General features: G+C 41.7%; 1 protein-coding gene across 1 annotated transcript; it reads right to left on the bottom strand.

The window, feature by feature from the left end:
- Positions 1-14156: 14156 nt before the first annotated feature.
- THAP5 (THAP domain containing 5) lies at positions 14157-21440 on the bottom strand. The gene is made up of 3 exons (XM_054024308.1): positions 21245-21440; positions 19267-19456; positions 14157-15141 (listed from the first exon to the last, which is right to left on the bottom strand). The coding sequence occupies exons 1-3, from the start codon at positions 21325-21327 to the stop codon at positions 14185-14187; spliced, it is 1230 nt and encodes a 409-aa protein (XP_053880283.1). The 5' UTR covers positions 21328-21440; the 3' UTR covers positions 14157-14184.
- Between the last annotated feature and the right edge of the window lie 23 nt (positions 21441-21463).

The following is a 21463-nucleotide window of genomic DNA, read 5'->3' as shown; positions in this document are numbered from 1 at the left end:
GTTTAAGAGCCGGGCTTCCTGAGCGCTACCGGCTTCGGGCAGCCCCGTGCCTCCAGACCCTGCGCCGCTGGAGCCCGGGAGGGGAAGTGCCCGGCTGGGGGTGCAGGGTCTGGAGGCATAGGGGCTGCCCAAAGTCCGAGCGCTACCGGCTTCACGGTTTGCCGGGCAGCCTCCAGACCCTGCGCCCCCTCCCGGGTGCTTCCCCTCCCAGGCTCCAGCTGCGCTGGGGAAGCGCCGGCTGGGGGCGCAGGGTCTGGGGGCTGCCCGGCAAACCCTGAAGCCGGTAGCACTGGGGTAGCCCTTTCCCCCTGGCTGGGAGTGGGAGGGAGGAGGGGGCGGAGTTAGGGCGGGGAAGGGGTGGAGTTGGGGCGGGGTAATGGGCGGGGCCAGGGCCCGTGGAGGGTCCTCTTTTTTTATTTATGAGATATGGTAACCCTAGGCACATCTCCTCAGTAGCCTACACTGGCAGGGTTTCCCGGAGGCTCCAGTGTTAACTGTAAGCAGTCCTACTCCACCAGAAAATCCAAGGGAGCACAAACTATGGCAACATTGCCTGCTCCCCCCTCTGATGGTCTCTCTCCAGGATACTTGGAAGATAGATGGCATAGAGAGGTGTATAATTAACAATTTTACATGTCCCTTCTTACTGAGGAGACTGGCTGAAAAGGACTGAGACTTCCACTCTTGTCTGTTTCAGTCCCTTCCCATACAAAGCCATGAGTCGGGCATGGTATGTGATTTTTCCACACGTGCAGTTTGAGCAAGCTGTCCTTGTTTCTCCTGGGGAGACCTTGCCACAGCTGTTTGTACCCTCGTGACCTGATTCTTGTTTATTGGAATTTCTCTTAGTAGGGCTGTAATCAGTGCATCTGTTCCTGCAGCTTGTTCAGAAACTGTGACCACATTATGCCATCTTGTATTTTGTACACTGGTTGTCTGTAAAACAGCAGGTATGCTTTAATTTGGCACTACTGGCTTAATACCCTAGGCCCTGGCTACATCTGAGACCTCCTTCTTGAGCCTCCTCCTGACTCACATCTGCACTCAGACAACTCCATTGCCCCTGAAGTTAAGGAGGAAGGATGGAGTTGTGATTAAGACTGGAACGTAGGAGAGTGGGGATCAGTTCCCACCTCTCCTGTACAGCACAGAAAACTGTATATTAGGATAAAAATATCCAGGTTGCTTTACAGTACAGACTTATGGAGGCTTGTGATGTAACTTTTGCTCACCATCCTCACCTAGCTGTGCCCCTTGAGAGTTACCAGCTTCCAGTGGAAAGTGAACAAGCAATTATCTTTTAATGCCTCTGCAATGCTCCAAATGCTAATTGCTTCTGCTTTATCTCTAGAGAAAATTGCAAAAAACATGAACTACTGAACAGGCATCAATAGTAATTCCATTTGAAAGTGTTAGCTCACAGACACTGTTTGCTTGAAAGGCAGCCTCTTTCTACTGCACCAAGACAGTCATTTTGTTAGTTATAATACAGCAAAAGGATTATTTCCTAATAAGATGGTCTCATTTTTTTAAACTGATGTAATCAATATTGACACATTTCTACATCACTGTAAATAGTGCTTTCAAATGCATCATAATATTAACCAATCTCCTGCGAAAAAAAAAGTCAGGATTATAGCTCTCTGTTCAAAGACTCTAAGGCCAGAAGGGACCATCATGATCCTCTGACTTCTTGCACATCCTAGGCCATAAAACCTCACCCACCCACTCCTGTAATAGGCTCATAACCTCTGGCTGAGTTACTGAAGTCCTCAAATCATGATTTAAAGACCTCAAGATACAGAGAATCCACCAGGCATCATTTCAAAACCTCAATGTCCTACTGATACTTTATCAATAGTAAAATGTATGCTTAACATTAAGATTGCTAAACCAGCACACATAAGCCAATACACCTGCAGATAAGCAGCAGCATAAAATTTTGGGCTTGTTCTGAAAATTTCATTAAAAAAAAAAAGAATTATAGTAGCTTAAATATTGTTACTGCTAATTACACGTAGAGTGGTGTGCATAAACCAACAGAAGCCTGCATCTGTTAAAAAGAAAAAAAAACCCTGGGGGTGGGCGGCAGTTTTCACTTCCTTGAAGTGAAAAGCTGAAAAGCTTCCTTGATCTTGTTATGTTTCACAGCATACAAACAGATATTAGATAAATATCACAGAATCACAGAAATGTAGGGCTGGAAAGGACCTTGAGAGGTCATCTGTCCATCCCCCTGAGCTGAGGCAGTACCAAGTTAACCTAAACCATCCAACAGTTGTTTATTTAACATGTTCTTAAAAACCTCAGACAGGTTTTCACAGCTTCCCTTATTCCAGGATAAGCTTATTCCAGTGCTTAACTATCCTTATAGTTAAAGTTTTTCCTAATATCTAGTCTAACTCTCCCTTGCTGCTGGTTAAGCTAATTACTTCTTGTCCTACTTTCAGTGGCTAAGGAGTACAATTGATCATCAAACTCTTGGTAATAGCCCTTATCATATTTGAAATCTTATCAGGTCCCCCTTACCTCCAGGTCTTCATTTCAGACTAAATCTACTGTTGCCTCTTTTTCACATGAGTGGCAAATCAAAGTTCAGGGCCCTGGGGATGTTCTAGTTGGAAGTAGAAATTGATGGACTCTGGTATTTTCTTTGATGCAGTCTTGTTTATTTACAAGGAATGTACAAAGTGCTGATTCTCCATATCAGAGACACCAAGAACAAAAGGAGCAGTTTCTTAGCTTACAGCCCCCAAGTCTCTTTAGTCAACAGATCCAAAAGCTCTCTCTAGCTTTTTTCCAGAGTCACACTGTGCTCACAGGCTGCTGCTTGGCTTTCCATCTGGCTCTTTCTTTATTGTGTGTGTTCTCAGTTTCTATGCATTGTCTTCCCTCATCCCCTTGCCCCCAAATCTGGTCACAATACCCAGTGGACCTTCTGCCCATAGTGCTAGTTTCTGGGCAGACTATTAGGCCTCGTTTTAGGTGTGGCCCTTCTTACAACTGTCTTGTTCACACCCCATCTCAAAGAGGTTTGCAAGGGGGCTCTCATGCTTTGGTACAGAGCCCTCTAACAAGCAGGACCCAGAACTGTTTCATCCCAAATCCTCCCCTCCCCTCCAGCTCTTAAAACAATAGCTTGCAATTCCAACATAGGCATCAATATGCCACACATCTGGGCTCCTATTATCAGAGATTGGTCCAGGAACTTGCCATTATTGAACTACCCCTGCATCAGTTTCTGGAGGAGGGAAAGTGTTTCAGCTGAATTGATGTCCATGAAGAAGGAACCATGAATCAAAGGAAGCCTTCGTCGACTCTCCTGTTTGTGTTTTCCCTGATCAGTCTAGCGTGTTACCCTAGGTTCTGATGTAAATAATGTCAGAGGGTGAGCTGTGTTGTCTATGGGAAGCTGGGATGCTGAACAAATGGTAGGTCTTTTACAGCTAGGAACCTTTCCAATCTAACATCTAGGTACCTTCAAAATTGATATGTTCAAGTGGGTCCCTGTTTGAGAATAAAAATCTCTGAGAGAATGACAGCAGCAGGTGGAAGGCAACATTTTCCCAGCACTCGGAACCACATCGCCAAGGCCAGGAGGAGTTATGATGTTTTTAATTATGAGCCAAGTATATGTTCTTACCACTGCATTTTAATGTGTGGGGTCTGGATGAGAGAGAGGTACATTAGTTGAAAGCGGTGCCTGAGTTAATCAGCAGACACAGATGCAGTGGGGCTGGATATTTTGAATAGAAAGCTGTTTTGTTGGAGCCCTGAAATGCAGTTGGATGTGCTAGAAAGACTAGCTATTTTGCTGCTTCTCTGTGTTTGGAACTATGTGCATATTGTAAATAAAACGGAGGAGGAAAAAGTGTCCTGAATCAGCAACCATTCAACTCTCTCCCAACAAGGAATTAGCCCAGTCTAGAAGCCCAATTTTTTTCTTGTCCTCGTGGAAGCTAGGACAATGGCTACTTGGAAACCTGTGAACAAAGATATACACTCATCTCAGGATGCTGATGACAGAATAAAGTACCTGAAGCCCTTCAAATGTATTACACAGATACTTTGTATATTACACAAATAGGTGTATTTAAAAAGTTTAATTCGTGGTTGTAATGACACAGCTTTGCAATGCAAAATCCTATTTAATTCATGGGTGTGATCTCACTACAGTGAATTATACATTTTCATGTTGTGAAAATTAGTCAATTCAAATACAACTACTGGCTGAGCTCATGTGTTTATGGCACTACCAGATAAGTGTCAACTTTTAATATATATTTTTAATTTAAAAATCTAATTGGGAGTTATTGTTCCCAATTAATCTCCCTGAATGAAATATAATTCCATGCTGATTCTTTGCCCATATCTGCATATTTTACTTCTTGCAGAATGTTCTAAGCCAATCAGTTCTAAGTGGGCCAGGTTATCCTTTCCTCCTTTCCTGTTCTGGGTGCAGTAAAGGAGGGGAGGTCACCACCTTTGCACCTTTTGAATTCTAGTCCTTGTTGGGGACATGCCTGACCCATTTAATTTGTGTCCCCTCCCCTCCTCCAGTTAATAGAGATTTTGATCACTTAAACATCCTGCCCCTAATTCTCATATGCAACCAAGCTCTGTTAGCATAAGATCCAAAGCAGGGGTGGCAAACGACATTTTTATTCTTAGGTCAGATTATTATTCGTATTGTGATAGTACCAAGGAGCCTGAGTCATGACGCAGGACCATATTGTGCTAGGTACTGGCTACTGTGTCATTAATACAAGTTAGAGCAGCCTCAGAGCTTCCCTACCTTGCACCCTGTTGCTTATTATGGTTCTAAGAGACTGCTGTAGCAGCCAGTAACAACTGGAGGCTAGAAGCACGCAAACTATCCCCCTACATGTCCTTTGCAAAGGGGTCCGTGGTGTAGAGCTAATATGGCAGGTGTTTCCACATGAGAACTCCCCAGGCATCCAAAGAAGGGGCTGCTGTGTGACCCCTTATTGGCACTGAAGCCGTCTTAAAGGGTTACAGCTCAATGATTTGGACCCTTTATCTCCTCTGTTATTTTTAAGCTTACTCATTCATTCAGCCAATGATAATGTGATGACTCTCTCAAGACACTTCTCATCAATATCTCTAATCTCTCCCAATCTATTGTATTTCTACATAGTACCCACTGGAATAAACTGGGAGGAAATTAACTTGACTATACAGGACCAAATTCTGTCATCATATATGGACATTCAAATCCTGTCCAAGTCATTTCAAGCTATGCATGCATTAAACAGAATTTGGCACTCAACATTTTGAGAGGAGATTAAATCATATCAACAGCTACAGTACTTTAATCTGCTAGGTCTCAATCCTTTTACGCACTACTTGGGTGAGTGGTGAGGAAAGATGGACATACTTGATGAATGTGTGCTTACATGCTTACACAGCTGCCCTGATAAACAGGCAGATAAGCATTGCTAATATGTTCCTGGGATTCAAATGTTAATCACACTGACCCAGTTCAACAAACAAAAGGTCTGAGTAAAGACAAGGAATGTGTCCTCCATTGACTCTGGCAGGAACAGACCAAAAATGCATCTGGCTACAGAATTTAATTTCATACCACTTCCGTGTTGAGAATCTAGATGGATTCCTTCTAGTCTATAAGCTCCAGCTCTTGCTACTTTATTCAGACTAACTCCTGTATATATCAGCAACATTTAGAAATACAAGAAAATAATCTGTGCAAATATAATTTGGGTACTTAAATTTCAAAAGACAACAAAGGGAAAAGATAATCCAGTTTGCTACTGTTTCTTCTACAATGTAATCCAGTAGCTCCATCTACTGTAAATATATGGCACTGGTTCTGTTTAGGAAGGGTAAATGTTTCAGAAGCACTAAGGAGCAACTAAGGAGCCTAAATCCTATTGAAAGACAACGAGACAGACTCAAATTGTTTACGTACTTTTGAAAATTTTACTCCAAATGTCCTACACAGGAAAAAGTAGAAATTTAAAATTCTGGTTTACATTCTGCGCCCATTGCTATATAATTTTTACAAAATGAAAAGTCTTGTGTATTTTGGGGCCAATCTTACTTTAGTACCTACCTACTTAACTGCAAAATATTTCAGGAAACAACCACCACCACCACAATAGTAAATAATCTGGTATATAGGGAAGTCAATCATTTGATTCCAGTGAGGAACAAAAATGAAGAAAATTGATATTTGATAGAATTTATGACCAAAAGTGCTAAATATTTTCCTGTTTCAGAAGAGGCAATCGAGACTGTGGAAATGCAAATGAAATAACTATAGAAGGTAACAAATAAAGTTAACTGGTAATCAGAGCAGAGAGAAGTATACCTACAATCAGCCTAGGTTCAAGTTCTGATATGCATTTGTAAAACAGTAGAGGTAAGACAGAACTTCCATTATACTAAACCTTTCCTTGAAGCCAGATACAAACGTCTTTGCTCCATCTGCATGTTCACAAGCTATTCAGGCTGCTGTTAGCAGTTTTTTCTGGGTTTGCTGGGATAACTCACATAGACCTGGTCTACACCACAAAGTTTTTCCAGAATAATTATGTTGGATAGGAGTGGGAAGGTGGGGGGAAGAAAGTCACAACCCTTAGCTTTGTCAGCAAAACTTCCAGTGGAAACACAACTAATGTCAGCACAGCTAATGTCGTTCTGGGAGATAGTGTTGCATGCTGGCAAATGAACTCCTTCTGCAGGTTTACATTGCGTGTATGCAGGCAGCTCTGCTGGCATAACTAAGCTGGCCAAGGCTCTGTAGTGTAGACAAGTCCTAAGATTCTGAAGCATAGACATGAGCATAGTATTTCCTTTATATCCTTTATTAGCTCAGCCAACCTCAGGATGTCCTTTGGTCACTAATAAATTCTTAAACCTGAAAAGGACAACAGAACCTTGAACAATAATCTCCATGAGTTTATAGGGAACACATCCTACCAGATGAATGTTCACTTTTATTAACAGAAACATGTAATAGTGGAGTAAAGAAACCAGTAGGTCATATTCTTGAGGGAGGAGAGGCCCCAGACTAGGCATTAGTTGCATTTTCTTGTAACCAATTCTGACTTTTAGGCCTCATTAATTATAGTCACTTAAAATCTTTCTGTAATTAATAAATTTGTTTTATTGCTTGATCTAAACCAGTGTGTTTAGACTGAAATATCTGGGTAACTCCATTTGGGATAACAGGATTTCTGCATATCATTTTCTGTTTATAAAATGAAAGCTTGTATTGCCCAGGAGAGGATTTAGGAGTACATTTCTGGGGACAGTCTGGGACTGAGAATTTACTGGTTTTGCTCTGCAGTGTAATTCATGAGTGGCTGGCTATAGTACTCATACATTATAACTTGGAGTAACCTACATGCTGGAGGCTGTGTGTGAGTGGTAACTCACAGAAAAGCAGTGTAAGAGGCACCCAGGTTGGAGAACTGAAGTGAAACAGCTATTCATGGTCCAGATTGTTCCCGGGGTACATCACAGTGATACAGACAACTGGTTGCTAAGGGCTTCATGATCCATCAACCCTGTTAATACTATACTGAGAACCTGAACTCAGAGAAAAATATGAATTAAGCTATTCAGGAATCTGATCCTGGATAGCAGGGTGATGTGGAGATATTGCCGTTAGATGGACCCTTATACTAATACTTTTTATTATTATTTCTATTACTGCAGAATAAGCATTACTCTATTACTCCTAGTAATGCCTAGGAGCCAAAGTTATGGACCAGGATTTCATTGTACTAAGGTTTGTGTGTACACAACCCCCCCACCCCCACCCCCACCCCCACCCCGGAGATGTCCCTGCCCCAAGGAGCTTACACTCTAAGTATAAGACAAGTCACAACAGATGGATATAGACAGATTGAAGAGTACATATAAACAATAAAACAGTATTAGTCAGTATGTTCACCAGTGACATCTGCCCACTGGCAGCCTAACCATTGTCAATTTTTTTTGTAGGCATCATGGCAAAGGAGAGTTTTGAGAAAGGATTTGAAAGTGTACAATGAGGTAACTTGGGGATGTTTATGGAGACTGTGAGGGGGCAGCATCTAAGAAAGCACAAAGGTGCTTGTTTGAAAATGTAGCAAGTGGGCAGTGGAGGCTGGCATCATTGGCTGAATGGAGGTGAGCATCAGAAAGATGATAGATAAGGTGGGCCTTGAAAGTCAATACCAACACCCTATGTTTGATGCAATAGAGCAGGGAAAGCCAGGGACAAGATTCAAAGAGGGGGTGACATGCTCAAAGCAATGAGCTAGGAACATGATAATTACAGCAGCGTTGTGAATGTATATGAGCAGGGTAAGACTGTTTGTCAAGGCCAGACAGCACAATGTTACTGTAATTGAGACGTGAGGTGTTTAGAGTTTGGCCAAGAATTTTAGCTGCCTGGATGAAAAGGAATGGCTGTATCTTAGAGATGTTATGAAAAAATAATGATCAAGATGGGGACCTAGAGAGAGGTCTGAGTCAAAGATGCTGCCCAGGTGCCAGGCAGAATGGTGGTGTTGCCCACAGTGACTGAGAAAGGGGAAGAATAGGCTCTGCAATAGAATGCTACTGTACCAAACTGTTCAGCCACTAGGTGGCATTGTTTTAGCTACGTTCAGCTTGAGGGGCTAGACATCCATAATGAGCTCTCAGAGGAACAAGCCAAGATTTTAGTTTGGACAGAAGGAAACAGGTCTGGAATAGGTCGGTAGGTAGGTCTGTGAGCCATCAGCATGGAGAGGGTAGCTGAATTTGTATTTGTGGATTCGATTACCCAGAGATAAGATGTAGATGGACCAAGGACTCAGGGAAGAACGGCATTGTCAGCCGTGTCAAAGATGACTGACAGATCAGGGAGGATGAAGTTAGAGTATTGGTTCTGAGCTTTAGCTAGGGAAAGATCATTGGAGACTTTGGCGAGAGCAGTTTAAGTGAAATGCAAGGGGCAGAAGTGGGACTGGAAAAGGTCTCGGATGGAATTGGAGGTGAGGAACTCCAGACAGTAACAATCTTAAAGATGAAGGGGAAAAGGGAGATGGGTCAGCAGCTGGAGAGGCAAAAGGGGGTCAAAGGGATTTTTTTTAAAAATGGGAAAGACTAAGCATGCTTGTATTGTGAGGGGAAAGCAAGGAGAGAGAGAGGTTAAGGAGAAGAGTAAGGGAGGGGATAAGAGTGAGTTTGAAGGAGATCAGGAGATGTGATAAATTCACTGGGGCAAGCAGAAGGGTTACAGGAGAAGAGCAGATGAGAAACTTCTGCATCTGAGATCCAGGAGGAGAGAATTGCCAGTGGGGAAGAGAAAGCAAACCATGGGGGGGAGGGTGATAGATAAAGGTCACACTGTAGTTTGTCAATTTTCTCTTGAAAGAAATCTGCAAGTTCCTGCACAGAGAGAAGTTGGGGCAGGAGAAGGGGAAGGTTTGAGAAGTAAGGCAAAGGAGACCAAAAGACAGCTGGGATTACAGGCATGAGATTCAGTTAAATTGGAGGATTAGAGTTGTTCAGCTAGGACAATGGAATTTGTAGTGGACAAATTTGGCCTGCTCATAGGACTTTTTCCAGGGATGCTCCTGATGCATGAGAGCAGGAGTATGGATGGTGGATGTTGGGAGTGAATGAGGGCTGGCAATTAGCAAGGCAGACCTTATGGTAGGGGAGAGGGGCCTACCCTTGTGGAAGGTTGGGATCTCGAGGGTCTGGTACTCCAGTGATACTTCCAAAGGACTGTTTAAAGGCCAGGGCATAGCACAGAGCCTGTGGATCCATGACATAGGGATGGTATCAACACACCAGGGTACTGCTGAGCAAGATATCAGGATTATATCAGTGCTGGAGAACAGCGCCTGGTGGACTGCCCTCAGGCGTATTTAACAGTTGATACTGAGGGACCTTTGTCAGGCTGCTGGCTACCCTTTGACTGTTGAGCCAGAGACAAGTCAAACACCTGCTGATTTTTGTATTTTGATAGGTACCAGGTCGGGTGATCCAGGCATTGGCTTATCCCTGAGTGGCATTGACACTGGAATTGAGGCGGACAACTGTGGCCTCTTGGTCGACGTATTATGGGAACTGGGGTGGGATCTCAGCTTGTTGGGGCAATCATGGAGATGGAATGACTGGAGGACTAAGGTCCAGCTACATCCTTCCTTTGGGCATCTGGAGGCTCACAGAGGAAAAATTTAAGTAGGGTCTTGCTGAACTTTTTAGTGCCACTTAGAGAAGGCGCAACATATGGAACACCACTCAGGAACATGTTCCTCTCTGAAGCCAGAGAGACGTTTGGAGTGCCTCTTGTTAGGCAGCATCAAAGCTTCACATAGGAGCAGGTTATGAATCTAGGGGATTTTGCTTCCAACTACTGACAACTAATTTTCCCCTCCACAAAAGGAAAAGACTAATTACTAATTAACTACAGTACAACTAACACATTGGACAGAGAAGCAGCCGGACACTACAAGGAGTCCATCTCATTGCCATTGGCAGTAAGAAGCCAACTGAATGACCTTTGGGCCTGCTCTGTCCTTTATGACCTTGGGGGGAAAGAGGGAAGGAGGAATGCCATCTAGATGCCAGCATGGCCCGAGAGGACACTGCTGACCAAACAGATTTGATCTTACCTGTCTGCGGTATATGTGCACCAAGAGTGGATTCCGTGTGGACAATCACACGAAGTATTCTCGAATACTAAGATAAAACAAAAGCCCCTAGAGAGGAATATATTTTCAGCAGTGTGATGAAAACTAGGTGTATACTTCATGTTAGCATGAGCACTGAGCTAAGGTTGAAAAGCAATTTTTAATGAAATCATTTTTTGTACAGAGCTAAGTGCGATTTACCAGGTTAAAATAGTAAATCTTTCTTATATAATAATGGATTGACTTTACAATAGTTGGCCCACCTTATTTTAAAGCATCATGTAAGCTAATCTAGAAATCTAAGATCTAATTAGTGCTTGTATCATCTCTCTTTAGTAATAGAAGATTCCATCTTTTTGCTTAATCTGCTCCTATATGAAGTGATCCTAGTGGAGTTCCAGCTGTATATGGGATTATTTCCTCATTATCTGACAAATGAGGGCTAGTGACCTAAATCTCAGCAGTCTACTCAACTATGCCTATTATGGTCCTGTGATCACCCCACAAACATCTCCCTTCTACTCTATTCCACCCCCAACCTCTTTCCTCCCAAATAAAGAATAACCAGTTTGGCAGACTTTGGAAAAAATTAAACATACACCCAGTACATGAGTAATCAGGTGTCACAACCCCATTAGGACATTTAACACCTGACTGACATTTGAATGCCATATCTGAGTTAAATGTCTGTCACCACCATTGTTCCTGCCAGGCAGACATCTAACTCAGACATGCCAAACCCACACCAAAACCCCACAGAAATTAGGCTTGTTTTTGGCTTCATTGGCTTGTGAGTTGCTTGTTTGCTAGTTTTTGGCTTGTAGCTTTTTGCTTCTTTTTTTTGATCAGCTCCCGACAAGGGGGGAAAGAGAGTCAGGAGTGTACAGTGGGCCCACCACAGTCCCAGACTGCACGCCAGGGGATCTAGTCATAGAGTGTAGGGGTTCCTAGGGATTGGCTTGTTTTGAAATGGGATTAGCTTGAGTTTTGGCTTATTGTGAAAATCGGGTTGTTTATTTACTGCATGAAACTTGGATTTTACTTATCCATAATCGGTTAGCAACAGGTGCTTTTACTGGTATAGGAATATGATCCCAACCACTGGTATATGGCATTAGTACTGGTACTTTTGAAAGACTCCTCCTCTGATAAGGAGCCCTGGGCGGCACTGGGTCCCTGGCAGCACTGTTGCTGCTCACCTCCCATTCAGCTGCATAAACCCGAATATACAATTCTTGCTTTGTACAGTGGTCTGAAAAGGCTGTGAAGCATGCACGCAGAACCTGAGCCTATCCCAGGGGAACTCCCCCAGGTGTTCTGAATATTTTCCTCTTACAGTTGTGTTTATAGCCATCATCACTCCAATGGAGATTATTTTGAAAAAAATCACTTCCTCCACCCAACTTCATTCCTGCATGCCCAGGGCAACATCAGCAGCTTCATTAGTCATACAACATCCCCAGCAGCATACATTTAAGCAGCAATGGGCAGACATGTATGATTGCCAATAGCTCCAGTGCTTAGCTAAATAAAGAGACACAAAGAAGGGTGGAGGTACAGTAATAGCGTACAAGTACTTAAGCGGTTTAATTTGACATTTACTAAGGCCTTGTCTATACTACCGCAGTAAGTCTACCTAAGTTACGCTACTCAGCTACACGAATAACGTAGCTGGAGTCGATGTAGCTTAGGTCGACCTACTGCGGTGTCTATTCCGCACTTTGCAGACAGGAGACACTCTCCCATCGACTTACCTGAATCTTCTCCGGTGGAGTACCGGAGTCAACCGTAGAGTGCTCTGCGGTCGATTTACTGGGTCTACTGAAATCGACCTCTGGTAAGTGTAGACATGGCCTTAGAGTACCACTGTCAGTGAGAGGAGGAGTAACAGGAGTGGTACACACAGTATATATACTGGGCTAATAAAACTACTGTAGAACTCCCCTCTCCCACCCCCTCCCCCCCAAAATCCTCCACTCCCAAACCATTCTTTTCAATTCCTAATATTTCTCCCCATAATGTACATCAGGGCAATATATGTTGGACAGGGCACTATTTATTTCAGCACCTGTTACTGATACATTATTATTCAATGATGTAGCTCACAATTTTATTCATTAAGTGAACCAGGTTACTCAATATTTCCATGGGTAATCAACTATAATTAGTATTTTTCTTATCACGCAAAGCAGTTAAATGCAATGTATCAGAATTATAGCAGTTAGTGTAAACTGGGATTCCATTTCCCCCCAATTCCCAATCTTATGTAGCACTATTCCTTGAAAAGTAAGGCCTTGTCTGCACTACAAAATTAAGTCGATCTAAGGTTGAAGTATAGCAACTGCAGTAATTACTGCGGTGATTCACGTCCACACTACATCCCCTTTGTCAGTGGTGAGTCTTCACCAGGAACACTTTCACCAATTTAACTGTGTGGGGCACTGACAGCTGGAACCCCCTGTCCCCTCCCTGCATGGTGGCCTCCAGCTACCCTCCTATGGGGGTGGAGTTATTAGGTTGGTGTAGGGCGTGACTTATATCAATGGGAGCAACATTGTATTGTAGACACTTACAGAGTTAGGTAAACATAAATTGCCTTATGGAAACCTAATTCTGTAGTGCAGACCAAGCCTAAGGTAGAACAGCACATTAAGGGTGGCAGAATGTGGCTTACTCACTACTATCCACTCTGCAAATAGAGTCTTGTTTTCTTCAAGGTACAGCTAAGGTACTAATCAGCATGGTAACAGTTGTAGAATCTGGCCTGATACTAGTATTTGACTAGAGGGTTGAAAGTATTTTGAGTCAACAACTTCTGTTTTACCGAACAACATCGAAAACTTCGTCTTTTACTAGCACAGAAGCCATTATTTAAATTGTTTGTGTATTTTAGTATCCTGAAAATTGGGAGCTGTACTGTGTTGTCCCTAATGTTCAACTAGAAATAATGTTCTTATTGAAGAAGAGGGCAATATAAACACAATTTTAATTAAGGTCAACGTGTACAAAAAGCTATTTGAATGAATACTAAAGGAGGATATAAACAGCACCCATGACCTCAGTACACAATATATTTCATACCTCCCAGTTTAAGAAGCAGTAACTCTAAACTGTTTTTACTCCTTTGAGAGTGATCTGGGAAAATTGACTATCACTATTTATTATGTGCCCCACACATTGCTGTGATCTCTGCTCAGTTTGTACTGTTGTGCTGAACTGTAAGGCTCATATATATTCTGGAGAAGCTTGAATCTGAGGAAGTTCCTCCCATTTTTATTCCACGACTTTACATTTTATTTTAGACCTTCCTTTTATTCTGCTCATTTACGATTCATGTTTGTGGGCAATAGTCTATCACTGGACTTTGGTAGAATGGATGACATAACTTTTTCAAGAACACCTCTTATATAGCGTTTTTGTGTTATCATTAATATGGCATCATGGAAAAAGATGCATCATTTATATAGAAGGATAATCAAAGATATTGAAAACAAGTCATGTTAGAACACTCATTTTAAAGATTTTATTGTATCATAGTCACTTCAAATGTTGTGAAACAATTTTCTACAATCTTGAGCTTTTCTTCAGAAAGCAGGTTTTCCTGTTTTAGTTGTCCAATAAGAGCTTCCAGGGATTTGAGCCTACCTAAAGTTTTTCTTTCCTGTTTTTCAAGGAGTGTTATCTTAGAATGCAGCTTTGCAATTTTTTGGCAGAGATGATCCCTGTCTAGGTCTTGTCTGCAATAGGAATGCTCAGTTTGTAATACTTCAGTTTCACCATAATTGTTTATATATGCAGATTTTTGAATTTCTATTTCTTCCATGTCTATGAACTCCTGTTTAATAGGCATGAAAGAACTACTTACCATCGAAGGCTCTTTAGAACACTCAGCAGGTACAATGATAGCAATGACAGATTCCTCATTTCCATTCAATTGTTCGATAGTTCGCGTGATTGTACTGAAAAAAACTGTGTTTTCACTCGGCTGTACTTCCACAGAGCAGACTGCAATATGTGAGTTAGGATTCTCAGCTAGATGGTCAATAATTGGTCCACCTGCATTTTTAAATTTCAAAGATGAATCCAGGTATTCAGGGTCTGTAACTTGCAAAACTGTGGCTGTACAACTTAAAAGATTCTCTACCGACGTATGAACATTACTTGCATCTATGTTCTGGACAGCTTCTGCCATTAAAACAGGTGTTTGTTGAATATGCTGCTCAGATGAACTAAGAATTATGGTGCCTGCTTGCAAGTTTTCTGTGTTCTGAAATGGCACTTTCTTTTGTGAAGGTTTGCTCAGGGTTGATAAGCAAATTGCTTCAGTTTTTTCATCTAGCCTTTCTGCAATTGTGACACTTTTCTTTGGTGAACAAGGCTCAAACGATGCAGATACATTATCTGACTCTACACACACATTGATTTCCTCCCCATCCTCTGTTTTTATCTCTTGTGGCTTGTGCGGAGAAGGGTCTTTTTCCTGGAGGAGAAATGACACCTTTTAACTATAACTACATATAATGCACAAAAGTTTCCTCATTCTGTAATGTGCTCTTGAGTAACTATTTTTTGATAATCAATTTTTTTAAAGTATTGCTCAAAGATTAAACCAGTAAGTTGCCAACAATTCATATATTTATCTCCAATAAAATGTTTTCCTTAAACTTTGTATACCACCAGAGACATTCTCAAGTATTAGTCTAAAACTCTGTGTAAAATACTTTAATAAACCTGAAACTGTTTTATAATTCTTCATGTAAATTGATGACACATACAATAGAAGCACCAAGTTGACTTTTTCTGACAAGCTGGTTAGTTTCTCCTATTCTATGCCCAAACATGTTATTCAATACAAATTAATGATGGATTATGCTGCTTTTGCATTACTGAAGCAGCAAAGCAGAAAATCCTGTTTTTTCCACCTAATGTAATTCAGTGGACTGATGGTTCTTTCAGACAACCGCCAAGCAACTTTACTTTCACAGAAATTTAGTACAATGGTAGAAAAGAAACTTAGATCTTCAGTGCATAAGTAACTGCAGTGGGTTACATGGGTGTACGTGTGCATTCAGGCATATGTAGTATGCATGCACGTCCACACAGATTGATTTTTAAATATACAAGCAAGCATGGTGTTGAAAGTTTGAACACTTCTTAAGGATGGAGACATTTCTTTTATGACTCATGGTAAGTTAACAAGTGGAAAGACCTTACATTGATACTGCTTCTGTTTTTATCATCACTACTAAGGCTTGTCCTTCCCTGGCTACTCTCTCTTCTCCCCATCTACACAAATCACATCTTCCCCATGTTTAGGATTAGAATCTAAATAAGCTTTTTGATATGTTGGTCATTAATATAAAAATATACTAACGTTGTGTGGTATATTTTTTCAATAGGTTTGATTTTGAAGAGGGCAAGCTGTAGAAGTTGTAGTCATGTTAGGCCAGTAGACTAAGAATAAAAACAAAACAAAAAACCTGTAAGCAACTTTAACTTTGCTAACTAAATATAAAAATAAGACAAGCAAGTATTAATAAGAATGTGAGGACAGGACGTAAAAATGGTGTGTGGTGAAAAAAGACAAGTCATTCTAAAGTGTACATTCATAAAGATATGCCTAGTTCAGACCACCCAAACTGTTGACTAAACAGGCTGTTCAGTGTTTCCCATGTCCTTCATAGATAAGAAGGAAGTAGGCGTGCAGCAGTAGGACATGGGTTCCATTGCATTGCAATTGAGTTTTGTAACACACTTCAAAATTTAAAGGATTGAAAAAGTTATATAAATAGTAAAAGCAGTTTCCTTACCTGTAGTACTATCATCTCCAAAGTGGGTACCTAATGCTCAGTCAGTCCTAGAGATTTAAGAACACAGGCTATCTCCCTTCCTCTGATCTACCTGACGCTGAAACAGGGCTTCTTTGATTGAATTGCTGGCTCCTGCTGCGTCTGTTTAGAGAACTGAGAAAACACCCAGATTCTCCTGAAATTCTAACCTAAAGTCCTACCAGAACCACTGCTAGGTTGACGAGGGAGGGAGGGGAAAAAAAAAAAAAAAAAAATCAAATCCCATCTGGGTAGAGCACTCACAAGTAGAGCTTTGAGGAACCCCTGTTTGTTTTGTATAGAGACATAAGACTGAGCCTCAATATGTAGCTGCAGTACCTCAAACATGTGAGCAAGGGATATGGTTTAAGGGATAAAAACCCAAAACACACACCATCTCCAAAGCACGGAATGAAGGCCCATCACTATTTGACTGACTGAGCAGTGGGCATCCATACAGGAGCAGAGATATCCTTCATATATACATGTTTTCCTTAGGCTAAACACACATCTCAAGAGTTCTAGTGCCACACTGAGTGAGAGGATGCTTACCCAAAACCTGTTAGTAGAGCTAGGCATTGGGCCCTATGAAGGAGAATCTCAGCTTTCATTAAAAAACGTCCTAACCCTTGTCTTTGCCATGATAGCTTTAGAAACAAACACATGCCAATGTAAAATTATCACTAGTGTTGAAATGAGCAACCACCTGGGCTCCATTTCTGCAACATAGGATCTTAATTATTTTCCCATTCACATACATTTTTCATGTAAAAGGACAGTTAAGTTTGGGATGTGTTCTAAAGAATCATCTTGCATCTCTAGGAGTTCATGAGAGATGCACACTATACCTCAGACAGATTCTCCTATAAAAAAAAACAAAATCTGGGAGTCAGGACATAAGTGCCTAAGCACCTTTATGGATCTGACCTTCTGATTCTACAGTAAGTGGGGTGATGCAAGTGTCTAGAAAGGGAGAAGATGAATAGATCCTGCCGTTCCCCAGAACAGCTGTCAATACAGTCAGTGAAATGAGCCTCCATGAGGTGCTGGGGAGGAGGAAGCATGCAATATTAAGAGGTATAGTGCCTTGGACAGAGGTGGAAATAGTAACTGTTTTTTTTCTTTGCCAGTGACAAGAGATGAATATAAAATTGATATGCTTTCCCCCTCCTTGTTTTGGGGATTCCCAAGACACAGTTTTATCCAGGGAATGTTTCATTTACTGCTGACTGGGAAGAAAATGTGAAGGGAAACTGTAGTTAAAATTTTGGCAGCATCACCTCAAAGTATTCATATAGCTTTATAGATCAGGTATCTATGTAACATCTCCTCTATAAAGATATCGTGATTAGACTATGAACACAGATATAAAAAAAGGAAGGTTATGCTTCTGCTGAATGCAAATCACTACCTCTACATTTAGAAACAAACTTATGTTTAAGCAGTAATTATTTGAGGCAAGAACCATCTTTTTGTTTTGTGTTGTACTGTGCCCAGCACAATGGGGTTCTGGACCATGACTAAGGTTTCTAGCAGCTATGGTAATACAGAGAAAAATTTAATTCCATAAAGATTTTTAGATCATCCCAAAAAATTACTACTAGTGTCATGAACTGCTGGATTTTCTCTCCATATTTTAAAGAAACTCATCATAGTTTTCATCCTAGAGTGTGAAAACTTGTTTACATTAAGTTCACCTGCAATTCAAGGAAACCTACACTTATTTCTGGAATTCATTTTTTATATTTTAAATGTCAAAAGTCTGTGTTAAATGTTTTCTTTTTCAATGTTAAAGTAGCTAGATAGACACATATTTCAGTTTTATAAATTAAGTCATGATGGAGACTAAATACCCATCTCTGTACCCTGCCTCCAACACTTTTCTCTACTGGATGCTTCAGAGAAAAGCAGTAAACTCCTGTAGTCGCCTTCAAAACATTTATACTAAACAATACTACAACAGATGTGAGGCACTGGGTCTTTACCTAACCAGTTGTATGGGAAATGTCTTCATGACACATGGGGATGAGATAGTAGGAGGTCGATGGTCCTTACAATTTTTACTCTGGCTAGTTTAAAAGCAGATCCCAGTTGTTATTCATACAAAGTGTAAAACAATTCTGTGCCCATTACCATTTACAGGCTGTGACCATTTTTTATACTTGTGTGTAAAAGGAATACCTGAGAAAGCAACTCATATTGGAAAATTTTAACTAAACAAGATTTGAGTATAATATTTCTGCAAGAGTATATGAAGTATACTTAAGTTCTGAAAAAACTTATGAAGAAGCTGATGATAACTCATTATGGTATATTATGCTGTATAAAGCAGTAACTACTTTGCAGGGATGTGCCAATGAAATACATGGCAATGAAAAATAGCAATATTTTTATAATTTGAGCCTGGACTCCTGATCCATGATTTTTACATTAGAGAGAGGAGAGTCAAGAAAGGGAAGACATACACATGCTGAAATTAAAAACATTTTAAAAAGCTAATGTTTTTATACCATATGAATACATTTACTGTTAATAAGAAGGCCCTAATAAAATTAGCTATTTGAAGCAAAGTAGTAGGTGTAAAAGAAACATTAGTATTTGGACAGAAATTACCTAACAGCAATACTTCCAAGATTGGGTCTCTCAATCAAAAGTATGAAACTATTGGATATTCAAAAGAAAAGTTTTCTGAGTATTACTTTGTATGTACGGTTTTGAAAATTATACTAATATCCAGCCAGCGCAGCTCTGTATTAAATAATAAAGTGACACATTACCTGATTATCAGGCAAAGAGAAAATAGTTGGTATTGCAGTATGTTTCAAATATCGAATTCCCCATCGCACATCAAGGGAGTCAGGGGTAAAATGGTCACTGCACAGGAGCTGGTGCTTACTGGGAGTCCATGTGTCACGTTTCATATTCCGCAACCATTTCTCAAGTCTTTCTTTATCGTGAAGTGGAAACCTGGTTTAAAAGATTCGCACAAAATTAGTTTTATACTTTTTTCAAATAAAATCTCTTCATCCCACTCCTAAGTCTTCCCTTACACAAGAATCTATCCTAGGTTTTTATATAGCACTTAAATCTGGTAACCATGAAACTTACATCTAGATAATCATGTGCGGGGAAATCTTGGCTCCACTGACCTCAATGGCAAAACTCTCACTGATGTCAAAGGTGACATCCTGACCCCAAAACCATCTAATATGGGCTGATCTAGGAACCCTTGCTCAAAAAACAGTTTCCACTGAAGTCCCTGGGAATACTTGCTTCAGTAGAAAAGTAGGAGGATGTGGTCCTTATTTTGTTTTAACAAATAAGCAAGCAATTCTCAAATTACTGGATTCCACCTATTACTTTAATTTTGTTTTCATTATATTTCTCTTAATCTATTTGAGCACATTCCTGAGTTTTTTTTAATTTGAAAAGCCACTCATTAGTTTAGGTTAAAAAAATTGTATAAAATATAGTAAGAAAAGTGTTTCTGTCTCACTCTCCTGAAACGTGAGATCTAGAAAGTGAAAGACTAAAGCTAACAAAAGGAAACTGACTGGGGTAATTTTTATCATTCAAATTAAGTGAAAAGGAAAAGGAAGCATAAACATTGGCAAGATTTGTTTAAAATTTAGTTTTAAAATACTGTTATGCAAAGTGACATACAAACCCCAGGGGAAATAGAATGTAGTGGAGGGCTAAACAGAAACTTGTAAGCAAAGCCATGAAACTCGTCTAGTGAGTCAGTTTCCTGCATGTCACATCTGGAAGTTTATAGACCAACATTTTTAGGCGAAATCAGTATGTTATCAGAGCAATCACTTAAAAAAAAAAGTGAAGCATTTCCATGTACAATAACATTATCATTCAGCCCAACCTCTCAGTTCACATCTTTGACCAAAAAGACACCACAAGACACCAACAAGGTTAGCATTCTCAGCTCCTTAAATATCTCTTTAGTTTTGACATGTAGCCAACTATAATACACATCAAATCACCCTCACACTCAAAGCACAACCTTAAGATTCCATGTTAATGTATAAATGATAACAGGGTGTCCTGGGGAAGTGAAAAGTACTGTAGATATCAGATGTGGGGTTGGGATGAGTGGCAAAATTCATCAGATATTCCTGGCACCTGATGAAGGCCTGTCTAGCCTAGAGCCTTTTTTGCAGAGCCCACATCATGCCTTAATCCCAATGGGCAACCAGATCCCCAGCCTCCTTGGGCTTACACTGACACAGACCCACTCCCTGAACCCCCTTCTACTTCCCAGCCGCTTTTAATAATGCTTTAGTTTTCGTTTAATGTTTATTTCCGATCCTAGCTAAACACTGACCAGGCAGAACCTCTGTCCAAAGGCGCAGCAAGCCCCAAGCTGGCCTGGGCAATGAGCAGAGCGGGGTTGAGGAAGGGGAGCTGGGAACTGGATCGGGGAAGGGCGTAGTGCAGGTCCCTCCCCCCCAGCAGGGGTATAAGGAGGTTGAAGCACAGGGCCTAGAGCCCATGGACAGCACGTCCTGCGCCCCCGCTAGGGACCCCCAGCGAAAGCGTGGTGCGGCCTGGGCCCGAGGGAGGGCGCCCGGCGAGGCAGGCAAGGGAGAGGCCCCGCTCCCAGGGCGACGGGCCTAACCCGACGGGCTGCGATCGCGCCCTGGCGCTGCTGCCTCAGGGTGGGAGAGCCCTGGGCTCCGGCGATGCGTCCCAGCCCGCCCGGCCGCCCCAGCCCACCGCCCCGGCCGGCCGACTGGCTCTCACGGGTAGAAGCTCAGCTTGCGCTGGTCCCTGGCGCTCTGGCCTCCCCGGTTCTTGCAGCAGGACGCGGCGCAGTATCGGGGCATAGCGGGCGCTGCAGGACCCAGCCCGGGGAAGGAACCATACACACAGGCAGCGGGGCGCGGGGATCGCCGGGACACCGGCAGCCACAGGGCGCTCGCCCCGACCGCAGCCCCACTTCCGCTTCCCCAGGCCTCTGAC

The sequence above is a fragment of the Malaclemys terrapin genome, chromosome 1 (genome assembly GCF_027887155.1).
Source record: "Malaclemys terrapin pileata isolate rMalTer1 chromosome 1, rMalTer1.hap1, whole genome shotgun sequence".
Classification (NCBI taxonomy): domain Eukaryota; kingdom Metazoa; phylum Chordata; order Testudines; family Emydidae; genus Malaclemys; species Malaclemys terrapin.
The sequence above is the reverse complement of the archived record's forward strand: the minus strand, read 5'-3'. Positions and strand labels throughout refer to the sequence as shown.

Coding starts and splice junctions, on each gene's coding strand:
- THAP5 (XM_054024308.1), bottom strand. CDS start 21,327: ATGCCCCGATACTGCGCCGCGTCCTGCTGCAAGAACCGGGGAGGCCAG. Junction 19,457..21,244: donor CGCAAGCTGAGCTTCTACCC/GTGAGAGCCAGT, acceptor CTTTTAAACCAG/GTTTCCACTTCACGATAAAG. Junction 15,142..19,266: donor TCTCTTTGCCTGATAATCAG/GTAATGTGTCAC, acceptor TTTCTCCTCCAG/GAAAAAGACCCTTCTCCGCA.